This window comes from Scyliorhinus torazame, chromosome 29 (genome assembly GCF_047496885.1).
Source record: "Scyliorhinus torazame isolate Kashiwa2021f chromosome 29, sScyTor2.1, whole genome shotgun sequence".
Taxonomy (NCBI): Eukaryota; Metazoa; Chordata; class Chondrichthyes; order Carcharhiniformes; family Scyliorhinidae; genus Scyliorhinus; species Scyliorhinus torazame.
In genome coordinates this window covers 41,777,834-41,794,236 of record NC_092735.1, presented here as the reverse complement: position 1 = coordinate 41,794,236, position 16,403 = coordinate 41,777,834, and the positions used below count along the sequence as shown (strand labels likewise).

General features: G+C 49.0%; 1 protein-coding gene across 1 annotated transcript in view; it reads right to left on the bottom strand.

Moving 5' to 3' along the window:
• Window positions 1-16,403, bottom strand: part of LOC140404110 (glycogen [starch] synthase, muscle-like) — a 122,336-nt gene that overhangs the window by 51,449 nt on the left and 54,484 nt on the right. The window contains exon 13 of the mRNA XM_072492530.1: window positions 16,214-16,309. Coding sequence (XP_072348631.1) covers window positions 16,214-16,309 — 96 coding nt within the window. The remainder of the gene's footprint in view (window positions 1-16,213; window positions 16,310-16,403) is intronic.

The following is a 16,403-nucleotide window of genomic DNA, read 5'->3' as shown; positions in this document are numbered from 1 at the left end:
ATGAAGAGAGAGGGGAATGAAGAGAGAGGGCAATTAAGAGAGCGGGGAATGAAGAGAGCGGGGAATGAAGAGAGAGGGGAATGAAGAGAGAGGGGAATGAAGAGAGAGGGGAATGAAGAGAGCGGAATGAAGAGAGAGGGGAATGAAGAGAGAGGGGAATGATGAGAGGAGAATTGAGAGACGAGAATGAAGAGAGAGGGGAATAGAGAGGTGAATGAAGAGAAAGGGGAATGTAGAGAGGGGGGAATTAAGAGAGAGGAGAATGAAGAGAGCGGCGAATGGAGAGAGCGGGGAATGAAGAGAGCGGGGAATGAAGAGAGCGGGGAATGGAGAGAGCGGGGAATGAAGTGAGAGGGGAATGAAGAGAGCGGGGAATGATGAGAGAGGGGAATGAAGAGAGCGGGCAATGAAGAGAGAGAGGAATTAAGAGAGGGGGCAATGAAGAGAGGGGGAAATGAATGGAGATGAATGAAGAGAGGGGGAATGAAGAGAGAGGGGAATGAAGAGAGAGAGGAATGAAGAGAAGAGAATGAAGAGAGGGGGTTAATGAAGAGAGGGGAATGAAGAGAGAGGGGAATTAAGAGAGCGGGGAATGAAGAGAGCGGGGAATGAAGAGAGAGGAGAATGAAGAGAGAGGAGAATGTAGAGAGAGGGGAATGAAGAGAGAGGGGAATGGAGGGAGCGGGGAATGGAGAGAGCGGGGAATGGAGAGAGCGGGGAATGGAGAGAGCGGGGAATGGAGAGAGCGGGGAATGGAGAAAGCGGGGAATGAAGAGAGGGGGGAATTAAGAGAGAGGAGAATGGAGAGAGCGGGGAATGGAGAGAGCGGGGAATGAAGAGAGTAAGGAATGAAGAGAGCGGGGAATGGAGCGAGAGGGGAATGGAGAGAGCGGGGAATGAAGAGAGAGGGGAATGAAGTGAGAGGAGACTGAAGAGAGCGTGGAATGAAGAGAGTGTGGAATGAAGAGAGCGGGGAACGAAGAGAGAGGAGAATGAAGATAGAGGGGAATGAAGAGAAAGCAGAATGAAGAGAGCGGGGAATGAAGAGAGCGGGGAATGAAGAGAGAGAGGAATGAAGAGAGAGAGGAATGAAGAGAGCGGAATCAAGCGAGAGGGGAATGAAGAGATGGGAATGATGAGAGGAGAATGAAGAGAGAGGGGAATGTAGAGAGCTGGGAATGAAGAGAGCCGGGAATGAAGAGAGCGGGGAATGAAGAGATAGGGGAATGAAGAGAGCAGGGAATGAAGAGTGAGGGAAATGAGGAGAGAGTGGAATGAAGAGAGTGGGGAATAAAGAGAGAGGAAAATGAAGAGAGAAGGGAATGAAGAGAGCGGGGAATGAAGAGAGCGGGGAATGAAGAGAGCGGGGAATGAAGAGAGAGGGGAATGAAGAGAGAGGGGAAGGAAGAGAGAGGGGAATGAAGAGAGCAGGTAATGAAGAGAGAGAGGAATGAAGGGAGACAAATGAAGAGAGGGGGAATGAAGAGAGAGGGGAATGAAGAGAGGGGAATGAAGAGAGGGGAATGAAGAGAGCGGGGAATGAAGAGAGCGGGGAATGAAGAGAGTGGGGAATGAAGAGAGTGGGGAATGAAGAGAGCGGATAATGAAGAAAGAGGAGAATGAAGAGAGGGGAATGAAGAGAGTGGGGAATGAAGTGAGAGAGTTATTAAAAGTGAGGGAAATGAAGAGAGCAAGGAATGAAGAGAGAGGGGAATGAAGAGTGCGGGGAATGAATAGAGTGGGGAATGAAGAGAGAGGGGAATGAAGAGAGAGGGGAATGAAGAGAGAGGAGTATGAAGAGAGAGGGGAATGAATGAAGAGAGAGGGGAATGAAGAGAGCGGGGAATGAAGAGAGCGGGGAATGAAGAGAGCGGAAAATGAAGAGAGAGGGGAATGAAGAGAGAGAGGAATGAAGAGAGAGAGGAATGAAGAGAGAGGAGAATGAAGAGAAATGGTAATGAAGAGAGAGGGAATAAAGAGTTAGGGGAATGAAGAGTGGGGAATGAAGAGAGGGGAGAATGAAGAGTGAGGGAAATGAGGAGAGAGGGGAATGAAGAGAGTGGGGAATGAAGAGAGTGGGGAATGAAGAGAGAGGAGAATGAAGACCGGGAATGAAGAGAGCGGGGAACGAAGAGAGCGGGGAACGAAGAGAGCGGGGAACGAAGAGAGCGGGGAACGAAGAGAGCGGGGAACGAAGAGAGCGGGGAATGAAGAAAGCGGGGAATGAAGAGAGAGGAATGAAGAGTGGGGGAATGAAGAGCGAGAGGAATGAAGAGAGAGGGGAATGAAGAGAGGGGGCAATGAAGAGAGGCAGAAATGAAGAGAGAGGGGAATGAAGAGAGCGGGCAATGAAGAGAGAGATGAATGAAAAGAGAGGAGTAATGAAGAGAGAGGGAAGAGAGGGGGGAAATGAAGAGAGAGGGGAATGAAGGGAGATGGGAATGAAGAGAGAGGGGAATGATGAGAGGAGAATGAAGAGTGGAGAATGAAGAGAGAGGGGAATACAGAGGTGAATGAAGAGAACGGGGAATGTAGAGAGCGGGGAATGAAGAGAGCCGGGAATGAAGAGAGCGGGGAATGAAGAGAGCGGGGAATGAAGAGAGAGGGGAATGAAGAGAGAGGGGAATAAAGAGAGCGGGCAATGAAGAGAGAGAGGAATTAAGAGAGGGGGAATGAAGAGAGAGGGGAATGAAGAGAGAGAGGAATGAAGAGAGGAGAATGAAGAGAGAGCGAATTGAAAAGAGAGGGGAATGAAGAGAGAGGGGAATGAAGAGAGAGGGCAATTAAGAGAGCGGGGAATGAAGAGAGCGGGGAATGAAGAGAGAGGGGAATGAAGAGAGAGGGGAATGAAGAGAGAGGGGAATGAAGAGAGCGGAATGAAGAGAGAGGGGAATGAAGAGAGAGGGGAATGATGAGAGGAGAATGAAGAGACGAGAATGAAGAGAGAGGGGAATAGAGAGAGCGGGAAATGAAGAGAGCGGGGAATGAAGAGAGCGGGGAATGGAGAGAGCGGGGAATGAAGAGAGCGGGGAATGAAGAGAGCGGGGAATGAAGAGAGAGGGGAATGAAGAGAGAGGGGAATGAAGAGAGAGGGGAATGAAGAGAAAGGGGAATGAAGAGAGAGGGGAATGAAGAGAGCAGGTAATGAAGAGAGAGAGGAATGAAGGGAGACAAATGAAGAGAGGGGGAATGAAGAGAGAGGGGAATGAAGAGACGGGAATGAAGAGAGCGGGGAATGAAGAGAGTGGGGAATGAAGAGAGCGGATAATGAAGAAAGAGGAGAATGAAGAGAGGGGAAGGAAGAGAGTGGGGAATGAAGAGAGGGGAGAATGAAGAGAGGTTGGGAATGAAGAGAGAGGGGAATGAAGACCGGGAATGAAGAGAGCGGGGAACGAAGAGAGCGGGGAACGAAGAGAGCGGGGAACGAAGAGAGCGGGGAATGAAGAGAGCGGGGAATGAAGAGAGCGGGGAATGAAGAGAGCGGGGAATGAAGAGAGCGGGGAATGAAGAGTGAGGGAAATGAGGAGAGAGGGGAATGAAGAGAGTGGGGAATAAAGAGAGAGGAAAATGAAGAGAGAAGGGAATGAAGAGAGCGGGGAATGAAGAGAGCGGGGAATGAAGAGAGCGGGGAATGAAGAGAGAGGGGAATGAAGAGAGCAGGTAATGAAGAGAGAGAGGAATGAAGGGAGACAAATGAAGAGAGGGGGAATGAAGAGAGAGGGGAATGAAGAGAGGGGAATGAAGAGAGGGGAATGAAGAGAGCGGGGAATGAAGAGAGCGGGGAATGAAGAGAGTGGGGAATGAAGAGAGTGGGGAATGAAGAGAGCGGATAATGAAGAAAGAGGAGAATGAAGAGAGGGGAAGGAAGAGAGTGGGGAATGAAGTGAGAGAGTAATGAAAAGTGAGGGAAATGAAGAGAACCAGGAATGAAGAGAGAGGGGAATGAAGAGTGCGGGGAATGAATAGAGTGGGGAATGAAGAGAGAGGGGAATGAAGAGAGAGGGGAATGAAGAGAGAGGAGTATGAAGAGAGAGGGGAATGAATAAAGAGAGAGGGGAATGAAGAGAGCGGGGAATGAAGAGAGCGGGGAATGAAGAGAGCGGAAAAAGAAGAGAGAGGGGAATGAAGAGAGAGAGGAATGAAGAGAGAGAGGAATGAAGAGAGAGGAGAATGAAGAGAAATGGTAATGAAGAGAGAGGGAATGAAGAGTTAGGGGAATGAAGAGTGGGGAATGAAGAGAGGGGAGAATGAAGAGTGAGGGAAATGAGGAGAGAGGGGAATGAAGAGAGTGGGGAATGAAGAGAGTGGGGAATGAAGAGAGTGGGGAATGAAGAGAGAGGAGAATGAAGACCGGGAATGAAGAGAGCGGGGAATGAAGAGAGAGGGGAATGAAGAGAGAGGGGAATGAAGAGAGAGGGGAATGAAGAGAGCGGAATGAAGAGAGAGGGGAATGAAGAGAGAGGGGAATGATGAGAGGAGAATGAAGAGACGAGAATGAAGAGAGAGGGGAATAGAGAGAGCGGGAAATGAAGAGAGCGGGGAATGAAGAGAGCGGGGAATGGAGAGAGCGGGGAATGAAGAGAGCGGGGAATGAAGAGAGCGGGGAATGAAGAGAGAGGGGAATGAAGAGAGAGGGGAATGAAGAGAGAGGGGAATGAAGAGAAAGGGGAATGAAGAGAGATGGGAATGAAGAGAGCAGGTAATGAAGAGAGAGAGGAATGAAGGGAGACAAATGAAGAGAGGGGGAATGAAGAGAGAGGGGAATGAAGAGACGGGAATGAAGAGAGCGGGGAACGAAGAGAGCGGGGAATGAAGAGAGCGGGGAATGAAGAGAGCGGAAAAAGAAGAGAGAGGGGAATGAAGAGAGAGAGGAATGAAGAGAGAGAGGAATGAAGAGAGTGGGGAATGAAGAGAGTGGGGAATGAAGAGAGAGGAGAATGAAGACCGGGAATGAAGAGAGCGGGGAATGAAGAGAGAGGGGAATGAAGAGAGAGGGGAATGAAGAGAGAGGGGAATGAAGAGAGCGGAATGAAGAGAGAGGGGAATGAAGAGAGAGGGGAATGATGAGAGGAGAATGAAGAGACGAGAATGAAGAGAGAGGGGAATAGAGAGAGCGGGAAATGAAGAGAGCGGGGAATGAAGAGAGCGGGGAATGGAGAGAGCGGGGAATGAAGAGAGCGGGGAATGAAGAGAGCGGGGAATGAAGAGAGAGGGGAATGAAGAGAGAGGGGAATGAAGAGAGAGGGGAATGAAGAGAAAGGGGAATGAAGAGAGAGGGGAATGAAGAGAGCAGGTAATGAAGAGAGAGAGGAATGAAGGGAGACAAATGAAGAGAGGGGGAATGAAGAGAGAGGGGAATGAAGAGACGGGAATGAAGAGAGCGGGGAACGAAGAGAGTGGGGAATGAAGAGAGCGGACAATGAAGAAAGAGGAGAATGAAGAGAGGGGAAGGAAGAGAGTGGGGAATGAAGAGAGGGGAGAATGAAGAGAGTGGGGAATGAAGAGAGAGGGGAATGAAGACCGGGAATGAAGAGAGCGGGGAACGAAGAGAGCGGGGAACGAAGAGAGCGGGGAACGAAGAGAGCGGGGAATGAAGAGAGCGGGGAATGAAGAGAGCGGGGAATGAAGAGAGCGGGGAATGAAGAGAGCGGGGAATGAAGAGTGAGGGAAATGAGGAGAGAGGGGAATGAAGAGAGTTGGGAATAAAGAGAGAGGAAAATGAAGAGAGAAGGGAATGAAGAGAGCGGGGAATGAAGAGAACGGGGAATGAAGAGAGCGGGGAATGAAGAGAGAGGGGAATGAAGAGAGCAGGTAATGAAGAGAGAGAGGAATGAAGGGAGACAAATGAAGAGAGGGGGAATGAAGAGAGAGGGGAATGAAGAGAGGGGAATGAAGAGAGGGGAATGAAGAGAGCGGGGAATGAAGAGAGCGGGGAATGAAGAGAGTGGGGAATGAAGAGAGTGGGGAATGAAGAGAGCGGATAATGAAGAAAGAGGAGAATGAAGAGAGGGGAAGGAAGAGAGTGGGGAATGAAGTGAGAGAGTAATGAAAAGTGAGGGAAATGAAGAGAACAAGGAATGAAGAGAGAGGGGAATGAAGAGTGCGGGGAATGAATAGAGTGGGGAATGAAGAGAGAGGGGAATGAAGAGAGAGGGGAATGAAGAGAGAGGAGTATGAAGAGAGAGGGGAATGAATAAAGAGAGAGGGGAATGAAGAGAGCGGGGAATGAAGAGAGCGGGGAATGAAGAGAGCGGAAAAAGAAGAGAGAGGGGAATGAAGAGAGAGAGGAATGAAGAGAGAGGAGAATGAAGAGAAATGGTAATGAAGAGAGAGGGAATGAAGAGTTAGGGGAATGAAGAGTGGGGAATGAAGAGAGGGGAGAATGAAGAGTGAGGGAAATGAGGAGAGAGGGGAATGAAGAGAGTGGGGAATGAAGAGAGTGGGGAATGAAGAGAGTGGGGAATGAAGAGAGAGGAGAATGAAGACCGGGAATGAAGAGAGCGGGGAACGAAGAGAGCGGGGAACGAAGAGAGCGGAGAACGAAGAGAGCGGGGAACGAAGAGAGCGGGGAACGAAGAGAGCGGGGAATGAAGAAAGCAGGGAATGAAGAAAGCGGGGAATGAACAGAGAGGAATGAAGAGTGGGGGAATGAAGAGCGAGAGGAATGAAGAGAGAGGGGAATGAAGAGAGGGGGCAATGAAGAGAGGGAGAAATGAAGAGAGAGGGGAATGAAGAGAGCGGGCAATGAAGAGAGAGATGAATGAAAAGAGAGAGGAATTAAGAGAGGAGTAATCAAGAAAGGGGGAAGAGAGGGGGGAAATGAAGAGAGAGGGGAATGAAGGGAGAGGGGAATGAAGAGAGAGGGGAATGATGAGAGGAGAATGAAGAGTGGAGAATGAAGAGAGAGGGGAATAGAGAGGTGAATGAAGAGAACTGGGAATGTAGAGAGCGGGGAATGAAGAGAGCGGGGAATGAAGAGAGCGGGGAATGAAGAGAGAGGGGAATGAAGAGAGCGGGCAATGAAGAGAGAGAGGAATTAAGAGAGGGGGAATGAAGAGAGAGGGGAATGAAGAGAGAGAGGAATGAAGAGAGGAGAATGAAGAGAGAGCGAATTGAAAAGAGAGGGGAATGAAGAGAGAGGGGAATGAAGAGAGAGGGCAATTAAGAGAGCGGGGAATGAAGAGAGCGGGGAATGAAGAGAGCGGGGAATGAAGAGAGCGGGGAATGAAGAGAGAGGGGAATGAAGAGAGAGGGGAATGAAGAGAGCGGAATGAAGAGAGAGGGGAATGAAGAGAGAGGGGAATGATGAGAGGAGAATGAAGAGACGAGAATGAAGAGAGTGGGGAATAGAGAGGTGAATGAAGAGAAAGGGGAATGTAGAGAGGGGGGAATTAAGAGAGAGGAGAATTTAGAGAGCGGGGAATGGAGAGAGCGGGGAATGAAGAGAGTGAGGAATGAAGAGAGCGGGGAATGGAGAGAGAGGGGAATGGAGAGAGCGGGGAATGAATAGAGAGGGGAATGAAGTGAGAGGAGACTGAAGAGAGCGTGGAATGAAGAGAGTGTGGAATGAAGAGAGCGGGGAACGAAGAGAGAGGAGAATGAAGATAGAGGGGAATGAAGAGAAAGCAGAATGAAGAAAGCGGGGAATGAAGAGAGCGGGGAATGAAGAGAGAGAGGAATGAAGAGAGAGAGGAAAGAAGAGAGAGAGGAATGAAGAGAGAGAGGAATGAAGAGAGCGGAATGAAGCGAGAGGGGAATGAAGAGATGGGAATGATGAGAGGAGAATGAAGAGAGAGGGGAATAGAGAGGTGAATGAAGAGAAAGGGGAATGTAGAGAGCGGGGAATGAAGAGAGAGAGGAATGAAGAGAGGAGAATGAAGAGAGAGCGAATTGAAAAGAGAGGGGAATGAAGAGAGAGGGGAATGAAGAGAGAGGGCAATGAAGAGAGCGGGGAATGAAGAGAGCGGGGAATGAAGAGAGCGGGGAATGAAGAGTGAGGGGAATGAAGAGAGCGGGGAATGAAGAGTGAGGGAAATGAGGAGAGAGGGGAATGAAGAGAGTGGGGAATAAAGAGAGAGGAAAATGAAGAGAGCGGGGAATGAAGAGAGCGGGGAATGAAGAGAGCGGGGAATGAAGAGAGAGGGGAATGAAGAGAGAGGGGAATGAAGAGAGAGGGGAATGAAGAGAGCAGGTAATGAAGAGAGAGAGGAATGAAGGGAGACAAATGAAGAGAGGGGGAATGAAGAGAGAGGGGAATGAAGAAAGGGGAATGAAGAGAGCGGGGAATGAAGAGAGCGGGGAATGAAGAGAGCGGGGAATGAAGAGAGAGGGGAATGAATGAAGAGAGAGGGGAATGAAGAGAGCGGGGAATGAAGAGAGCGGGGAATGAAGAGAGCGGGGAATGAAGAGACGGAAAATGAAGAGAGAGGGGAATGAAGAGAGCGGATAATGAAGAAAGAGGAGAATGAAGAGAGGGGAATGAAGAGAGTGGGGAATGAAGTGAGAGAGTAATGAAAAGTGAGGGAAATGAAGATAGCAAGGAATGAAGAGAGAGGGGAATGAAGAGTGCGGGGAATGAATAGAGTGGGGAATGAAGAGAGAGGGGAATGAAGAGAGAGGGGAATGAAGAGAGAGGGGAATGAAGAGAGAGGAGTATGAAGAGAGAGGGGAATGAATGAAGAGAGAGGGGAATGAAGAGAGTGGGGAATGAAGAGAGCGGGGAATGAAGAGAGCGGGGAATGAAGAAACGGAAAATGAAGAGAGAGGGGAATGAAGAGAGAGAGGAATGAAGAGAGAGAGGAATGAAGAGAGAGGAGAATGAAGAGAAATGGTAATGAAGAGAGAGGGAATGAAGAGTTAGGGGAATGAAGAGTGGGGAATGAAGAGAGGGGAGAATGAAGAGTGAGGGAAATGAGGAGAGAGGGGAATGAAGAGAGTGGGGAATGAAGAGAGTGGGGAATGAAGAGAGAGGAGAATGAAGACCGGGAATGAAGAGAGCAGGGAACGAAGAGAGCGGGGAACGAAGAGAGCGGGGAATGAAGAGAGCGGGGAATGAAGAGAGCGGGGAATGAAGAGAGCGGGGAATGAAGAGAGAGGAATGAAGAGTGGGGGAATGAAGAGCGAGAGGAATGAAGAGAGAGGGGAATGAAGAGAGGGGGCAATGAAGAGAGGGAGAAATGAAGAGAGAGGGGAATGAAGAGAGCGGGCAATGAAGAGAGAGATGAATGAAAAGAGAGAGGAATGAAGAGAGGAGTAATGAAGAGAGGGGGAAGAGAGGGGGAAATGAAGAGAGAGGGGAATGAAGGGAGAGGGGAATGAAGAGAGAGGGGAATGATGAGAGGAGAATGAAGAGTGGAGAATGAAGAGAGAGGGGAATAGAGAGGTGAATGAAGAGAACGGGGAATGTAGAGAGCGGGGAATGAAGTGAGCCGGGAATGAAGAGAGCGGGGAATGAAGAGAGCGGGGAATGAAGAGAGCGGGCAATGAAGAGAGAGAGGAATTAAGAGAGGGGGAATGAAGAGAGAGGGGAATGAAGAGAGAGAGGAATGAAGAGAGGAGAATGAAGAGAGAGGGGAATGATGAGAGGAGAATGAAGAGAGAGGGGAATAGAGAGGTGAATGAAGAGAAAGGGGAATGTAGAGAGCGGGGAATGAAGAGAGCCGGGAATGAAGAGAGCGGGGAATGAAGAGAGAGGGGAATGAAGAGAGCGGGGAATGATGAGAGAGGGGAATGAAGAGAGCGGGCAATGAAGAGAGGGGGAAATGAATGGAGATGAATGAAGAGAGGGGGAATGAAGAGAGAGGGGAATGAAGAGAAAGAGGAATGAAGAGAAGAGAATGAAGAGAGGGGGATAATGAAGAGAGGGGAAAATGAAGAAAGAGGGGAATGAAGAGAGAGGGGAATTAAGAGAGCGGGGAATGAAGTGAGAGGAGAATGAAGAGAGAGGAGAATGAAGAGAGAGGAGAATGAAGAGAGAGGGGAATGAAGAGAGAGGGGAATGGAGAGAGCGGGGAATGGAGAGAGCGGGGAATGGAGAGAGCGGGGAATGGAGAAAGCGGGGAATGAAGAGAGGGGGGAATTAAGAGAGAGGAGAATGAAGAGAGCGGGGAATGGAGAGAGCGGGGAATGAAGAGAGCGAGGAATGAAGAGAGCGGGGAATGGAGAGAGCGGGGAATGAAGAGAGTGGGGAATGAAGAGAGAGGGGAATGACGAGAGAGGGAATGACGAGAGAGCGGAGTGCAATGAAAAGAGAGGGGAATGAAGAGAGAGGGGAATGAAGAGCGTGGAATGAAGAGTTAGGGGAATGAAGAGAGAGGGAATGAAGGGAGGCGAGAATGAAGAGAAAGGGGAATGAAGAGAGCGGGGAATGAAGAGAGAGCGGAATGACTAGTGAGGGGAATTAAGAGAGAGAGGAATGAAGAGAGAGGTGAATGAAGAGAGAGGAGAATGAAGAGAGAGGAGAATGAAGAGAAAGGGAGCGAAGAGAGAGGGGAATATGAAGAGAGAGGGGAATGAAGAGAGAGGAGCATTAAGAGAGCGGGGAATGAAGAGAGCGGGGAATGAAGAGAGAGGGAATGACGAGAGAGCGGAATGACTAGTGAGGGGAATTAAGAGTGAGGGGAATGAAGGGAGAGGGGAATGAAGAGAGAGAGGAATGAAGAGAGAGGAGAATGAAGAGAGAGGAGAATGAATATAGGGAAGTTGTTTCCATTAGCAGGGGAGACTAGGACCCGGGGGCACAGCCTTAGAATAAAAGGGAGTCACTTTAGAACAGAGATGAGGAGAAATTTCTTCAGCCAGAGAGTGGTGGGTCTGCGGAATTCATTGCCTCAGAGGGCGGTGGAGGCCGGGATGTTGAGTGTCTTTAAGACAGAAGTTGATAAATTCTTGATTTCTCGAGGAATTAAGGGCTATGGAGAGAGAGCGGGTAAATGGAGTTGAAATCAGCCATGATTGAATGGTGGAGTGGACTCGATGGGCCGAATGGCCTTACTTCCGCTCCTATGTCTTATGGCTTATGATCTTATGGTAAGAGGGGGGAATGAAGAGAGCGGTGAATGAACAGAGAGGGGAATGAAGAGAGCGGGGAATGAAGAGAGAGAGGAGAATGAAGAGAGGAGGCGTGAAGAGTGCGGGGAATGAAGAGCGAGGGGAATGATGATAGACAACAACGAACAAAAAACAAAGAAAAGTACAGCACTGGAACAGGCCCTTCGGCCCTCCAAGCCTGTGCCGACTATGCTGCCCGACTAAACTAGTCTTCTACACTTCCTGGGTCCGTATCCCTCTATTCCCATCCTATTCATGTATTTGTCAAGATGCCCCTTAAATGTCACTATCGTCCCTGCTTCCACTACCTCCTCCGGCAGTGGGTTCATGGCACCCATTACCCTCTGTGTAAAAAACTTGCCTCGTACATCTCCACCAAACCTTGCCCCTCGCACCTTAAACCTATGCCCCCTAGTAATTGACCCCTCTACCCCGGGGAAAAGCCTCTGATTATCCACTCTGTCTATGCCCCTCATAATTTTGTTGACTTTCTCAGGTCACCCCTCAACCTCTGTCGTTCCAGTGAGAACAAACCGAGTTTATTCAACCACTCCTCATAGCTAATGCCCTCCATACCAGGCAACATCCTGGTAAATCTCTTCTGCACCCTCTCTAAAGCCTCCACATCCTTCTGGTAGTGTGGCGACCAGAATTGAACACAATACTCCAAGTGTGGCCTAAGGTTCTGTACAGCTGCAACATGACTTGCCAATTCTTATACTCAATGCCCTGGCCAATGAAGGCAAGCATGCTGTATGCCTTCTTGACTACCTTCTCCACCTGTGTTGCCCCTTTCAGTGACCTGTGGACCTGTACACTAAGATCTCTCTGACTGTCAATACTCTTGAGGGTTCTACCATTCACTGTATATTCCCTACCTGTATTAGACATTCCAAAATGCATCACCTCACATTTGTCCGGATTCAACTCCATCTGCCATCTCTCCGCCCATGTCTCCAAATGATCTAAATCCTGCTATATCCTCTGACAGTCCTCATCGCTATCCGCAATTCCACCAACCTTTGTGTCGTCCGTAAACTTGCTGATCAGACCAGTTACATTTTCCTCCAGATTAGAGGGTAATGAAGAGAGGGAGGAATGAAGAGAGAAAGGGGAATGAAGAGAGAGAGGGGAATGAAGAGAGCGAGGCGAATGAGGAGAGAGGGGAATGAAGAGAGCGGGGAATGAAGCGAGAGGAGAATGAAGAGAGCGGGGAATGAAGAGAGAGGGGAATGAAGAGGGGGGGAATGAAGAGAGCGGGGAATGAAGAGAGCGGGGAATAAAGAGAGCGGGGAATGAAGAGAGCGGGGAATGAAGAGAAAGGAGAATGAAGAGAGAGGACAATGAAGAGAGCGGGGAATGAAGAGAGAGAGGAATGAAGAGAGAGGAGAATGAAGAGAGAGGAGAATGAAGAGAGGGGAATGAAGAGAGAGAGGAGAATGAAGAAAGAGGAGAATGAAGAGAGAGGAATGAAGAGAGAGGGGAATGAAGAGAGAGGAATGAAGAGAGAGGAGAATGAAGAGAGAGGAGAATGGAGCGAGAGGAGAATGAAGAGAGAGAGGAATGAAGAGAGAGAGGAATGAAGAGAGAGAGGAATGAAGAGAGAGGAGAATGAAGAGAGAGGAGAATGAAGAGAGAGGAGAATGAAGAGAGGGGAATGAAGAGAGAGAACAAAACAAAGAACAAAGAAATGTACAGCACAGGAACAGGCCCTTCGGCCCTCCAAGCCCGTGCCGACCATACTGCCCGACTAAACTACAATCTTCTACACTTCCTGGGTCCGTATCCTTCTATTCCCATCCTATTCATATATTTGTCAAGATGCCCCTTAAATGTCCCTATCGTCCCTGCTTCCACTACCTCCTCCGGTAGCGAGTTCCAGGCACCCACTACCCTCTGCGTAAAAAACTTGCCTCGTACATCTACTCTAAACCTTGCCCCTCTCACCTTAAACCTATGCCCCCTAGTAATTGACCCCTCTACCCTGGGGAAAAGCCTCTGACTATCCACTCTGTCTATGCCCCTCATAATTTTGTATACCTCTATCAGGTCGCCCCTCAACCTCCTTCGTTCCAGTGAGAACAAACCGAGTTTATTCAATCGCTCCTCATAGCTTATGCCCTCCATACCAGGCAACATTCTGGTAAATCTCTTCTGCACCCTCTCTAAAGCCTCCACATCCTTCTGGTAGTGTGGCGACCAGAATTGAACACTATACTCCAAGTGTGGCCTAACTAAGGTTCTATACAGCTGCAACATGACTTGCCAATTCTTATACTCAATGCCCCGGCCAATGAAGGCAAGCATGCCGTATGCCTTCTTGACTACCTTCTCCACCTGTGTTGCCCCTTTCAATGACCTGTGGACCTGTACTCCTAGATCTCTTTGACTTTCAATACTCTTGAAGGTTCTACCATTCACTGTATATTCCCTAACTGCATTAGACCTTCCAAAATGCATTACCTCACATTTGTCCGGATTAAACTCCATCTGCCATCTCTCCGCCCAAGTCTCCAGACAATCTAAATCCTGCTGTATCCTCAGACAGTCCTCATCGCTATCCGCAATTCCACCAACCTTTGTGTCGTCTGCAAACTTACTAATCAGACCAGTTACATTTTCCTCCAAATCATTTATATATACTACAAACAGCAAAGGTCCCAACACTGATCCCTGTGGAACACCACTGGTCACAGCCCTCCAATTAGAAAAGCATCCCTCCATTGCTACCCTTTGCCTTCTATGGCCTAGCCAATTCTGTATCCACCTTGCCAGTTCACCCCTGATCCCGTGTGACTTCACCTTTTGTACTAGTCTACCATGAGGGACCTTGTCAAAGGCCTTACTGAAGTCCATATAGACAACATCTACTGCCCTACCTGCATCAATCATCTTAGTGACCTCCTCGAAAAACTCTATCAAGTTAGTGAGACACGACCTCCCCTTCACAAAACCGTGCTGCCTCTCACTAATACGTCCATTTGCTTCCAAATGGGAGTAGATCCTGTCTCGAAGAATTCTCTCCAGTAATTTCCCTAGCACTGAAGTAAGGCTCATCGGCCTGTAGTTCCCGGGATTATCCTTGCTACCCTTCTTAAACAGAGGAACAACATTGGCTATTCTCCAGTCCTCCGGGACATCCCCTGAAGACAGCGAGGATCCAAAGATTTCTGTCAAGGCCACAGCAATTTCCTCTCCAGCCTCCTTCAGTATTCTGGGGTAGATCCCATCAGGCCCTGGGGACTTATCTACCTTAATATTTTTTAAGACACCCAACACCTCGTCTTTTTGGATCACAATGTGACCCAGGCTATCTACACCCCCTTCTCCAGACTCAACATCTACCAATTCCTTCTCTTTGGTGAATACTGATGCAAAGTATTCATTTAGTACCTCGCCCATTTCCTCTGGCTCCGCACATAGATTCCCTTGCCTATCCTTCAGTGGGCCAACCCTTTCCCTGGCTACCCTCTTGCTTTTTATGTACGTGTAAAAAGCCTTGGGATTTTCCTTAACCCTATTTGCCAATGACTTTTCATGACCCCTTCTAGCCCTCCTGACTCCTTGCTTAAGTTCCTTCCTACTTTCCTTATATGCCACACAGGCTTCGTCTGTTCCCAGCCTTTTAGCCCTGACAAATGCCTCCTTTTTCTTTTTGACGAGGCCTACAATATCACTCGTCATCCAAGGTTCCCGAAAATTGCCGTATTTATCTTTCTTCCTCACAGGAACATGCCTGTCCTGTATTCCTTTCAACTGACACTTGAAAGCCTCCCACATGTCAGATGTTGATTTGCCCTCAAACATCCGCCCCCAATCTATGTTCTTCAGTTCTCGCCTAATATTGTTATAATTAGCCTTCCCCCAATTTAGCACATTCATCCTCGGACCACTCTTATCCTTGTCCACCAGTACTTTAAAACTTACTGAATTGTGGTCACTGTTACCAAAATGCTCCCCTACTGAAACATCTACCACCTGGCCGGGCTCATTCCCCAATACCAGGTCCAGTACCGCCCCTTCCCTAGTTGGACTGTTTACATATTGTTTTAAGAAGCCCTCCTGGATGCTCCTTACAAACTCCGCCCCGTCTAAGCCCCTGGCACTAAGTGAGTCCCAGTCAATATTGGGGAAGTTGAAGTCTCCCATCACCACAACCCTGTTGTTTTTACTCTTTTCCAAAATCTGTCTACCTATCTGCTCCTCTATCTCCCGCTGGCTGTTGGGAGGCCTGTAGTATACCCCCAACATTGTGACTGCACCCTTCTTATTCCTGATCTCTACCCATATAGCCTCACTGCCCTCTGAGGTGTCCTCTCGCAGTATAGCTGTGATATTCTCCCGAACAAGTAGCGCAACTCCGCCTCCCCTTTTACATCCCCCTCTATCCCGCCTGAAACATCTAAATCCTGGAACGTTTAGCTGCCAATCCTGCCCTTCCCTCAACCAGGTCTCTGTAATGGCAACAACATCATAGTTCCAAGTAGTAATCCAAGCTCTAAGTTCATCTGCCTTACCCGTAATGCTCCTTGCATTAAAACATATGCACTTCAGGCCACCAGACCCGCTGTGTTCAGCAACTTCTCCCCGTCTGCTCTGCCTCAGAGCCACACTGTCCCTATTCCCTAGTTCTCCCTCAATGCTCTCACCTTCTGACCTATTGCTCCCGTGCCCACCCCCCTGCCATACTAGTTTAAACCCTCCCGTGTGACACTAGCAAACCTCGCGGCCAGGATATTTATGCCTCTCCGGTTTAGATGCAACCCGTCCATCTTATACAGGTCACACCTGCCCCAGAAGAGCTCCCAGTGGTCCAGATAACGGAAACCCTCCCTCCTACACCAGCTGTTTAGCCACGTGTTTGTCTGCTCTATCTTCCTATTTCTAGCCTCACTGGCACGTGGCACAGGGAGTAATCCCGAGATTACAACCCTCGAGGTCCTGTCTTTTAACTTTCTGCCTAGCTCCCTGAACTCCTGCTGCAGGACCTCATGGGAGAGGAATGAAGAGAGAGGAGAATGAAGAGAGAGGAGAATGAAGAGAGGGGAATGAAGAGAGAGAGGAGAATGAAGAGAGAGGACACACAAGCTGGAAGCATTAGGTTTGAGGAGTACAGGTTGGTCCTGAATGTACCATACAGAGAGCCCTGATTGCAGACGCTCACCGTATGAAGAAGGGTCCGCGATGTGTCGTTCCATAAAGCAGCCAAATCCAGACAAATTGGTGGAAACGCTGGGGATTCCCAACACTGTGCATTCCGCTGGGAGAGAAAGGATTATTCAGAAACAGAAATAAAATCATATCAACATTTAAACTCCCCATTAAAAAGTGACTCATACTGGGTGAGGTGTTTT